The sequence below is a fragment of the Saccopteryx bilineata genome, chromosome 4 (assembly GCF_036850765.1).
Source record: "Saccopteryx bilineata isolate mSacBil1 chromosome 4, mSacBil1_pri_phased_curated, whole genome shotgun sequence".
NCBI lineage: Eukaryota > Metazoa > Chordata > Mammalia > Chiroptera > Emballonuridae > Saccopteryx > Saccopteryx bilineata.
The window spans coordinates 3,746,730-3,758,777 of NC_089493.1; the positions used below are offsets into that span (position 1 = coordinate 3,746,730).

The following is a 12,048-nucleotide window of genomic DNA, read 5'->3' on the forward strand; positions in this document are numbered from 1 at the left end:
GTTCTTTAAAATCCCAACGTGGATTTTATCACTTCAAAAGATATACAGCATTTCCATTATATCTGCACACTTAACCTTATACATCTTTTAAAATCTTGGAAAAATCTTAAGCAATCTAAAAAGCACTTAGCAAAGTTGATAAAGTCTACATAATGGAATACTATCCACTGCAGGATATAAACTTTAGTTGTAGGAGAAGGTGACTGTAAACACTCATTATCATACAACATGCATAGACGATACTGACCTTCCTTCTGAATTGTAACGTTAGGGCGATTGTGCTTCTCTGGTTGGGAAAAGCTGCAGGGACCCAGGGAGCGGCAGGGGCGGCTGTTTCTGAGCACTGCATGGAGACCACGCAGAGGAGCTGGCTTCCTGGAGTCAACGTTGAGGCGAAAGCGTCACTTGACATGAAAAACTTGCGTCTGGGTCAGTGGATTTGGAAACGGGCTGGAATCGGGCGCGAGGCCCCGGCGGGGCTGGCTCCACCTTTCCTGTGCTCACGTAAGCAGGGGTCCAGTTAGTGTAATGCACTGTTTGGCTTATTTTTGGTATGTAATTATACCAATAGTACATCTGATATCCAGAAAGACAAAAATAAGGGGTCGGCGAAATTTAAAGTGACAATGAGCACACTTATAATGGCGTGTGATATCTGAGGGAACTTTTATGTACACAGAAAACAACTGCTTCATTAGTCCACCACAGTCAGGTTGTAAGACTCTTTTTTTTTTCATTACTCACTTTTTGATGAGAGGTTTGTGACCAGCAAAGGGGTCTTTCTTTGTAGGTTAAAAACTATCAAGAACCATTTCACGGAACTGATGTCTTGGTCACACAGGTACACGACAGCAGTGGGCGTGTCACACTCACACTGACCGCTGCCCCCCACCCCGTCACCACAGCGAGGCAGGGCCGGGCAGGAGAGCTACATTACAGAATCGATCACTGTCTCAAACCGGCCAGCACAATATTCAAGTAACAAGGTATTTCAATGGATAAGTGAAAAAAAAAATTTACCTAACACTTTACATAGCTACATAAAATTAAATAAAACAAAACTTTTAATGCATATGCAATACAATTTATCTCTTTTTAGGATTTCTAAACTAAAACTATCATTTGTTTCAATGGTACTATATTTTTCACAATAACTTATACTTAGGAGAAATTTTCCACAAAAATATATATGTCATTATGACATTCACATTGATAATTTTTCAGAAGACAAAGCTTAAGTGAACATTGCATCCGAAGCCAATGTTGCTGTGGACCCTGGCACATCCAGACAAGACCTGCGACGCCCTGGAGTCTGATATGTTTAAAAGGTCCTGGCGTGAGTAAGACCGGGCCACTTCACTTCTAAAGCGAGGCTAGTTTCTTGCATGTACAACATGACTGCAGAGACAGTGTGAGGAGACAGCTGGACACAGAGAGCTGCTGTGCGCGTGCAGCCACCACAGAGCCAGTCAGGCGGACAGCCGTCTTCCTCCCTTCTGGAAGAGCAGAGCAGCGCACCCCTCTTCCCCATGGGGAAGCCGCCGCCCGGCCGCCCCTGCCAGGGGACCAGCACAGAGACTCTTTGGGAGCAAGAGTGCTCAGTGCCAGAGAGAGGTGGGGCTCAGCACAGAGCGGGCAGGTCTGGCACAGGTGGCGGTGATGGCGCACTGCCCCGGTGCAGAAGAGCCAGCAGCAAGCTCTCCAGTGTCACCAGAAGGGATCAACTCCTAAGGAAACAGCCCGGGCGCGCAGAGAGGGACAGGAGACTGCCGACCGCATCCGCGGAGAGAAAGGTGGTGGTGGGGACGGAGGGGAGACTGACACGTCTGTTTATGCCTAGTGTCCCCCAGCGCGATGTGCGAAATGCACGCTGGCTCCTCTCCGTGTGCTGCCACTATTTGCAAGGACACAGCAGGCATACGATGCAGAGACAGCCCCCCGTGGTGACTAGTGTTATTTTGCTGCCCAGGCAGGGCAGGAACGGGGCTGCCCTGTGCCTGCCCCTGGCCTTCTCCACCTGCTCCTCCCTGACACAGACACTAAGCACAGGGACAGTCCCAGTTCACTCCCTCCCTTCTAGATGACCTTTGTCTAGATTCCTTAAAAAAAAAAAAACACAATAATGGTCCAATTCCAAACAATCTATGACTTGGGCTGATCTTTTTCCTAAAAAGAAAATCAGCTGGCTTAAATTTTTTTTTAAAAAGCAAGGTGCTTGGGAGTCAGAAACACAGAATTTTAGCTGCATATTTTAAATTGCTAAGAATTCTCTTTATGCCGCCTTAAAGCATCTACTTTTTTTTTTTTGGTACTGAAAGCAGGAATAATATTTAAATGATGCAGGAACGACAACCAAAAGCTCCTTCAGCATTATTTAGTGCGGGCCGAGCGGGCCGTGGGCGGGCAGCAGGCACTGTGCTGTGCCAGTCTAGCCTGCAGCCACCCGGCAGGCCCTCGGTCTGCTGAGAGAAGAGAAGCAGCCCTGGAAGTCTCAGGACATTTACTAGAAACTTACACTTGTTTCTAGTCCAGCCGAAAGGCAGTACACAGCACTCTGCAGACTGCTTCTTGTCGTCTTGGGCTCCCTAAAACCAACCCACTGATCATGTCCCTCTGTTCTGCACTGACCATGAACAGAGAGGGCGGTGGTCACGTGGTCACACCAGTGCGTGAAGGGCCAAAGGGCACATGAAGTGACAGGAAAAAGGCCAAGCACACCGAGAGGACGGGAACACACAATGTGTACTTTCATGAAACCCTCACCAGCTATTCTAACATCCTTTGCTGAGCTAACCTGACACTGAACATCTGCACGTGGTTGGAATCTGCAGCGAGCCCTCCCATCTCCCAATCTCAGTGATGTCATCTTTGGCAAGCAAGAAACGTTAAGCAAGAAATAAGACACTGAAACAGAAAGAGGACTGAGAACATGGTTGCCGAGAGGAGAAGGCACCGATTCCAAACGTACAAGCACCAGGCTCAGTGGTGTGGGCCACAGCTCTTGGAGGTGGGTGGTGGCGGTGGGGAATCGGGAAAGAGGGTGGCACCCACCCTGGGCTGCAATGCTGAGCTGAAGGCAGAAAGTGTTGAGGTCCACGTTCCTTTTTAAGCTACGTGTCCAAAGAGAGCTGCTGCATTCAGCTTCTACCGACGGGGCAGGGAGAAGGGAACTAGCTTTATAGACCATAATTACACCCTACTTTCAGGGAAATGGGAGTTGGGTCAGAACGTTTGGCACAATAAAGGTGATAATGCAGTCTGCCAGTATACTGTGATTTCCAAAAAGCATGATCTCATTTAGGTGGATGCCTCAGAAAAGAACAAGAGAAACTTTCTAGAAGACCAACAAGGTCACAGTTACTCTGAAAATGACATTATGCACAAAGTAGAAACTGCAGGCCATGCAGGAACAGAGTCGTGCCCTCGGAGCCACGACCTGTTCTGAAGCTGCTGCCGGGAAGAGCTGCCATTGATGGGGTTCTGGGGCTCCAGCCAGGGAGGCGACCCCCAGAGTCAGGGTGGCGCGCAGGCCAGGAGACCCCCAGCACGCAGGCAGGGTACGAGATGCATGGCGCTCTCTGGGGATTGGCGCCAACACCGAGGAACGAGCACAGATTTAAGGCAGATGTAGCATGGGACCGGAAGAGGATGCCTTTTTGGTAATAGCTGCTTGTCCAGAGACGTGGTGCCGACGGCCAGGTGAAGTCTGGTGGTACCTGCTATCCTGGGCAGCGCAGTTGTCCACACCAAGTGCTGGACGCCGCCAGTCTCTCAGGAGGCAGATGCGTATCTGACGTCAAGAACAGAAGCAGCCTGAGGAAAAGAGAAGAAGAAAGAATCAAAGAGCAGAAACAACACGAATGGCTCATTCCAGCGCCCTGCACGAGGGAGAGGGTAGCCCTGCCGCCGGCCCTGTCAACAGAGGGCACAGCAGACAGATGGTTTCTAAGGGCAGGCCAAGGCAGGGGCTGCGCCAGACAGTGCGGCCTGTACAGGTGGACGCCTGGGCCCAGGCCCCGCCTCTGCATGTACTCACACGAGTTACCCTCTCCGAGGCCCTTTCCTCTGCCACAGAACAGACACCATGACAGTGCCTACTGCACAGGATTCCTTTTTTTTTTTTAAGATTTTATTTTTAGTCATTTTAGAGAGAGGAGAGAGAGAAAGGGAGAGAAAGGGGGGGAGGAGCAGAAAGCATCAACTCCCATATGTGCCTTGACCAGGCAAGCCCAGGGTTTTGAACCGGTGACCTCAGTGTTCCAGGTCAACGCTTTACCCACTGCGCCACCACAGGGCAGGCTGCACAGGATTAAATACAACCCCAGAGGGGGCGGTCGGCACCTGCCCGGGTCAGCAGACAGCCCTATCCGCTGGGACACGGACTCCTGCGATCCCTCAGACCGCAGGGGCCTCTGTAAAAGCTTCCCAGGCATTTCTTGACCCCACTCTCATTTTCAAAGCGGACTCCCAGCCCGCAGCCCGCAGCCCGCTGGGTCTCTAGCTCACTGCTCCCTCGTGCTGCTCTGCGGCCGGCACACAACGGGGCCGCACACCCGGAGCCCGGAAGCGGCTGCCCTCACAGGAAGCCAGTCCACGAGCACTGCCGCTAGCCAGTCACGCCCGGAGACTTCTCACCGGCAACACACAGTACTGCCCTCTCATTTTAAGTGGAAATCTCAGCCCTTCTCTTTGACCTGTCCGTTTCGGCATGCTCCACACCCTTTCCGACGCCCCCACCCGTTTCCCAACCTTGTCCACCTCAGAGAACTCGGGGTCTCAAGAGCCCGGGCCCATGTCTGTACAGCAGGCCCCACATCCTTCCCTAGGAACCTACTCTTGTTGACACCATCAGTGTGTGGGAAAATTGGGTTTGTTATGCGATGTTTTGATTAGTCTCAGAACCTGTCAGCCAGTTAGGTGCGGGCTCCTGCCCCAGGCCCTGTGGTGTCCTCATGCGCTCCCCTCCCCCCCAGCTGAGCGGCACAGACACAGACTCTGTGGCATGAGAGTGGGCAGGCCCTGCTGACAGCTTTCTCAGCTGCTGAGCTATGTGCAACGACAGGGCCACAGTTCTGAGCACTGATGAGACAGACAGCTGGGCCGCATCCTGGCCACTCCCCTCAGACCTGGGGCACAGAAAAGCAGCTGGCCCCAGCAGGTCACTTCCTCTGCACACGGAGAATGGATCCGGGACCCAGCGTGTGCGGGCTGTGCTACAAGGAGCAAGAAAAGACGGACGAAAGGCGTGTGGAAGAGTGCACACGTGAGACAGACATTGAGTGCAGCTTTTTGTTTGTTTGTTTTTTGTATTTTTCCAAAGTGAGAAGCAGGGAGGCAGAGAGACAGACTCCCGCATGCACCCGACCGGGATCCACCCGGCATGCCCACCAGGGGGCGATGCTCTGCCCATCTGGGGCATTGCTCTGTCACAACCAGAGCCATTCTAGCACCTGAGGCAGAGGCCATGGAGCCATCCTTAGTGCCCGGGCAAACTTTGCTTCAATGGAGCCTTGACTGTGGGAGGGGAAGAGAGAAACAAAGAGGAAGGAGAGGGGGAAAAATGGAGAAGCAGATAGGCACTTCTCCTGTGTGCCCTGGCCGGGAATCAAAGCCGGGACTTCCACACGCCAGGCCAATGCTCTACCACTGAGCTAACTGGCCAGGACCTGAGTGCACATTTTTTAAACGACCAAAGAGGGGAGGGGCTTTGAAGAAAACACAGAGACTATATATCAGAGGTAAGTCAGACACACCACTCTCTCTGAAGAGCAGGCTGGGTATTCAAGACACACAGAAGATCAGCCACCATGAAGGCGAGGACCCGCTTCTGGGGGTGGTCTAGATGTGGTAGCCGCCACTGCCAAAGGCAGGGTGTGACGTAGCCAGTGTGGGAAGGGGGCCCACAGGGTGGCCCCTGGACCAACCAAAGAGAAGAGAACTGGCGGACTGGGCCACTCAACGGGGAGCTGGCGGAAGGAAAGGCAGACGGCATGACTGGCCCCAGTGATTGTGGCAGAGGGCAGAGGGCCTGTTTCTTACTATCTCTGCTCCCTGGGACTGAATGGAAAAACTCAGGGGAGCTTTCTTTCTTACAAATTCTAACGCTCTGCCGTTAGGAGTTCTCATCTTTTTAGAGCTTCCTATGTCCAGTCTAGGACTTCAGGAAGTTAACCTGCTGCTGCGGGGACGTTAGCACTGGGACAAAAATCACCACCAAAAATGACAAGCACCCCTGTTTTGCTGATATGTAGCATGTTCCAGAGCTGAAGCTGGTCCACTCACGGGCGCAACTCGGGAGAACCAGTCACCCTGGCAATAGCACAGATTCTGCACACTTATCACGAAGCTTTTCTGGTAGAAGACTCTAGAGAGCCCCATTCTCACAGAGTTACCGTGGTAGCACCCTGTGGCCAGTGGGTCGGGCAGTGGCAACCGCCTGCCCACAAGGCCTGCAGGCTAGGGAGCCTCGGGTGACAGCTGCAGGGGCTCCTCAGAGGAAAGCACAGACAGAGAACAGGGAACGTCAAACCTGCCACCTGGCTGCTGGGAGACAGATGTGAGCACACTCAGATATAACGTGGCGATGAACTCCTGTCTGTGCACAGCCCGCCTCTCCTGTGCGCACGAGGGGCAAACATGCAGCAGGCAGGCCAGGCGTATGTGGGGAGATGGCAACAACCCTGTTACGGGAAGCAGGGAGGTGACAGATGGGTCCCTGCAGCCTCAACAATCTTCCTGCCCACCCTGGCCGGGTTGCTCAGCTGGTTAGAACGTCATCCCAACATGCCAACATTGTCTGTTTGATCCCCGGTCAGGGCACACACAAGATTCAACCAATGAGTGCATATATAAGGGGAACAACAGATCAAAGTTGCTCTCTCTACCTTTCTCTCTAAAATAAATAAGTCAACATTTTTGAAAAGGTCTTCCTGCCTCGTCTCTGCTGACTGGTTGACAGAAGCAGCGCCACTCCTGGAGACTAATAGATGGTCAGCCACCCTCCTGGAAGTGCCAGCCCCCCTCAACACCCGGAACCGTCCTGTCAAGCTGTGAACTAGCCGGCTCTAGACCGTCTCAGGCGCTGGAAGGCTTGGCCGCAGAGACGGCCCAGTGGCCCTGGCTGCAGGCTGTGCAGACAGCCCTGTAAGCTCCCTGACCTCACCGCGAGATGACGCACGTTCTACATGACCACTTTACAGACACTGCCCGAGTGGCTTCCCCGCCCTGCTCCTCGGTCGGGTTCCCATTGCAGATAAAGAACTACTGGTCTACCGGAATGCAGAACATTCTGTGGCTAGAGGAAACTAGGATGAGATTGGGGATTTGTTCAAGAATTCAAATGTGAACAATACATACAATGACAAAATACCGAATAAAGTCACATACGGTGTTTAAAGGCAACAGTCAGGTCACTGACAGAGCTGAAACCTGAAAGCTTCTCTATGGCCGAGAAAGGCCCTCACGAGGAAACCAAGGGGAGAGCGAGCGAGAACCCGGCAAAGGGGCCTCGTGGCTGCAGACGTACCTCGTCCTCCTCCTCGGGAATCTTGATGGAGTTATCCGGCGACTTGACAGGTTTCTGGTTACTGGGCCCGTTGGTCTCTTCTTTCCCATGTTCTGCCTCCCATTCTTGTAGAACTTCATCTATGTTGAAGCGGCGTCGATAATTTACAAAAAAGTTTTTCACTTGTACCACTGATTTGTTCCCAATCACATCTGAGATGGCCTGAAAATCTCGGCCATACTTCCTGATGGCTAAGGATGGAAGAGAGCATTGTTTTTCACTACAGGAAATAAACCAATGAAAACACACACACGAGTCTTCCCCACACGCAGATGAGAACACGCACAGGTGTTAACAGCAGGTACTGAGGCCTCAGTGTCCTAGACACCATTCTTGGGATGGCTGAGCAGACATCAGAAACCTCTCCCTTGCCATCAGTGTCACACTTGGTTTAGCAAACTAAAGTCGCCGAGCAATTAATCTATGGTTGTGGCCATTCTGCCTCGTCTTTTCAGGGGTCCAGCACTAGAATAGCCCCCAACCCTTAAAACACTCACACTCAGTCTGCTTTTCGGGATTCTGTACCGACTATTCAAAACCCAACACATCTGTTAAAATCAACTCCTCATACCTTTAAAACTGACACCTCCATACTAACTTTTACACCTTGTGGGACCCAGGAAAGGAAGATGTAAAGGCCAGAGAGAACTGGTAAGCAGCTAAAACGAGGTCCACTGCGAGAACGCACTCTTGCAAGCACCTGCCTCCATGGGAGTGAGCGGCGTGCCGGGTTGGAGGCACACGTCCCCGAGAGCTCTATGAGAAGGAGGTCTGCCTACCTTGCACAGCAAGCAGCTGCTCCTCTGTGGTCCAGCGCGCATTACATTTCTGAATGACCTGGACATCAAAGGAGTCACGTTAGCATACCAAGCGTCCTCATGAGGGTTAATGAATCTTTTTCTTGTATCAGATTTTAACATTAATGAGGTCTGTAAAATTTTGTCTACCCCTTTCTAACAGGTGTACACTGGAGCTATGTTCCATGGATATTACACTGAAACACACACAACACGGGTATGACTTCTGAGATGATGTGAATAGAATCCTACCTCTGGAAGTCGATATGGTTCTATGCCACCATCAAGTTTTTCTTTGAGAGCACTGTTTGTCTGTTTAATATTCTGAATCTACGAGAGAAAAGATTTTTATTTTAAAAAATAAGTCTGAAGCAGGTCACAGTGGGGCGGTCCACAGGGCCGTGGGTGGCACCTTCCTGCAAGGGCCGAGGGGCCAGCAGAGGGCTCAGGGCTGCCCAGCTCCAGGCTCCTGGACAGATCTGCACTTTGTGCCCACAGGAGAAGGGACAGGACAAGGACCTGACCCCAGGGAAGGACCCCAGGCAGAAGTCAGGGAAACTGAAGAGAAATCAGATGCTCCTCTTCAGCAGCATCAGTGCCCATGGAGTACAGCAGGAAGAGGGAAGTGGTCCCTGAAACGGAACCGTCAGTGTTGACAAATGGTTTTGAAAAGGGGGGGTGGTTCAGATGACAGAAAACAAGGGCCGGAACTTTTACTAGACAAATGTGCAGACCGTCCAAAATCTCTCAGTGCTGACACTGGCTGTAAGCTCTCAGCCGGTCAGCCTGCCGCTGTCAGAACCGGTGCGAGCTGACCGGAGGAATCTGATGGTGAAGAGTACAAAGAGACATTGGAAAGAGCTGGAGAAAGAGGTGAGTCCTCGGACAGAAAAAGATGAGGTTGGAAAACACCTCTATCTGGACCAGGGGTCCCCAAACTTTTTACACAGGGGGCCAGTTCAATGTCCCTCAGACCATTGGAGGGCCGCCACATACAGTGCTCTTCTCACTGACCACCAATGAAAGAGGTGCCCCTTCTGGAAGTGCGGCGGGGGGGGGCGGGGGGCGGGGGGGGACTGGATAAATGGCCTCAGGGGGCCGCATGCAGCCCGCGGGCCATAGTTTGGGGACGCCTGATCTGGACTGTCCAGTCACCTACATGCTCCTGAGACGACATCCTGTTTGTAGAGGAGTCTAGGAAAAATTCCTCTAGCACCTGGATTATAAAACCTTGTGGCAAAGCCCAGGACAGGGTATCTTTCCATTTTCTTTCTTTTTTTTCTTAAGAGGGACGGACAGTAAGGGAGAGAGATGAGAAGCATCAACTCATAGTTGCAGCACCTTAGGTGTTCATTGATTGCTTTCTCATATGTGCCGTGACCTGGGAGCTCCAGCCAAGCCAGTGACCCCGCACTCAAGCTGGTGACCTTGGTGTTTCAAACCTGGGTCCTCTGCATCCCAGGGCAATGCTCTATCCACTGTGCCACCACAGGTCAGGCCAGGGCATCTTTGTGAGCCACGGGTTCTCACAAATCAAACGGCGGTCCCGGGACAGCTAGACATCTCTGTGTGGCCTACATGATCTCTCTCTGTCATTATCTGTTACTAACCAGCAGCGGGACGTTCCACTGCGTTTTCAGGCACTGGTGTCTCTGTACCGCCGTCTGTGCTGACAGGCATGAGCTTGGGGTCTGTCACTTCTGCACAGGGAAGTGCACCCCAGAGCCAGGGAGCTAGAGAGCATGTCTGCTCATGTCAGTCGCCAATGCTGCCATCAGCCTGCGGCAGTGCCTGGAGAGCAGCTGAAGCAAGGAGGTGCCAGTAATGAACAAGAACATGTACTGCCACAGGGCTGCAGCCTCAACATCCTCACAGACGTCTTCCCAGATGTCATCAGACAACATCACACGTCATCAGACATCATAGACATCATCAGACAACATCACAGACGTCTTCAGATGACATCATACATCACAGATGACCTCACAGACGACCTCACACATCATCACACATTACAGACAATATCACACGTCATCACAGATGACAGGCCGAGGCTGGGCTGACCCAACGAACGCATCCCCATCTCTCACCACAGTTCTACCAACAAGCGAACCCTTAAGTGTAAACAGAGTAACGAGCCCCTCACAGAGCAGTCCTTACGGGGGGAACTCAGACTGTCCAGGGACAAAGACACTACGAACCCTGCACGGTGAGAGTGGGTGCAGGGGGCTGGCTGAGAGCCGGGAACTTGTTCGGACTAGTGGCTGAGGCTCAGGGGTGGGGCCAGCTCAGAGACTCGGGAAGAGCTGTGCTCACAACCTGGAAGTGACCGCCAGTAAGAGCAAGACCTCAGCCTGGACCCTCCACTCTGCATCAGGCCCTTTAAAACTTTCTTTTTCTAGAGCTTTCCTCCTTTTCTACACTCTGAAATAGAGGCACTTCTCTGGAAGATTAAAAAAAAAAAAACTTTCATAAAGGTATGAAAACAACTAAATTAACTGAAGGAAACAAAAACACCAAGAGCATGGTAGCCAGACCTTGAGGTCCCCACAGTCTCCTTTAAGAGCATCCAACTGAGCTCCTCCACTGACCTGCATAGGGCAGCTAGCAAAGGACAAGCAGGAGGCTCCTGTGTACGCAGTCCTCGTCCACCCCATCACGACAGCGGTCGCCTGACAGAACACAGACCCGGCACCCGGGACTGAACACGGGACAGCAGGCGCTCAGTAGGACCACAGCTGTAGCCAAGAGCTGCACTGTCCAGGCACCCACTGCCCATATGGGGTGGAAGCCCAGAGCCTTATGGGGAGAAAAAGAAAGCATGTGTCCACTTTCCACGAGCCTGATTTTGGTCAGCAGTAACTTCATTTTCTCACACGTTACTTTTCCCACATTACTGCTTTGCGCACTGTGCCTAACCGTCCACTACGCCTCCCTGGTCAGCAGAGACAGGGACAGAGCAAAGCCCCCAGCCCGTCCATGGCCACTGCTGAATTCTCAGCGACTCCCGAAGGAGCGGGCTCACAGCACAGCTACCAGCGGCATAGCACTTCTGTGCTGAGCACGAGGGGCACCTGACCCACAGAACTCCTCACTTTTCAGTAAATACATGCACTTTTCTCTCCAAGATCAATGAAGGAGCACGAAGTAAACGAGTGGCTACAAAGCAACACCCAGATTCTGAACTAAATACAGTATTAGCTCTGAACTCTCATCAACCTATACCTCTGTTCCTGATGCATTTTCAACCTCAGAAATATCCAGTGTTCACCAGGATAAGAATAAGGCTTAGTTGCCAGCTTACTGCCACCGGAAAGAAAGCCAGAACGGCCACAAGCCAGAGGAGAAACAGGGTCCAGGAGTGACCCGCATTTAAGAAAACAGGAAAGCGGGTGACTCGGCTCGATGCCTTCTGCAGAGCTTCCGGTGCACACGACTTGCTCTGTCCTGCATCCCTGTGTTTGTCATGTTTCTCCCTCAGTGTTGGACCATTTTACCCCCCACTCAGACCTCACGCGACAGGATCTGCTGCGGGCCCCCCCGCGTCCCCAGCCCCCTGCGCACCTGTCCTTGCAGCCCCTGCGAAGCCCCAGCGCGCAGAAATCTCCCGTTCCAGCCGCGGCGGAGGGGCAGATGGGAGAGCCCCACCCCTGTCTCCTCTCCTCAGGGCCCTCCACACAGATGCGA

General features: G+C 52.4%; 1 protein-coding gene across 1 annotated transcript in view; it reads right to left on the reverse strand.

Moving 5' to 3' along the window:
- Window positions 1-947: 947 nt before the first annotated feature.
- RCOR1 (REST corepressor 1) overlaps window positions 948-12,048 on the reverse strand; it is a 129,787-nt gene continuing 118,686 nt past the window's right edge. Inside the window, exons 9-12 of the mRNA XM_066274770.1 lie at window positions 8,614-8,691; window positions 8,344-8,401; window positions 7,526-7,755; window positions 948-3,813 (exon numbers count right to left, since the gene is read on the reverse strand). Of these exons, the coding sequence (XP_066130867.1) occupies window positions 3,772-3,813; window positions 7,526-7,755; window positions 8,344-8,401; window positions 8,614-8,691 (408 nt within the window). The 3' untranslated portion in view covers window positions 948-3,771. The remainder of the gene's footprint in view (window positions 3,814-7,525; window positions 7,756-8,343; window positions 8,402-8,613; window positions 8,692-12,048) is intronic.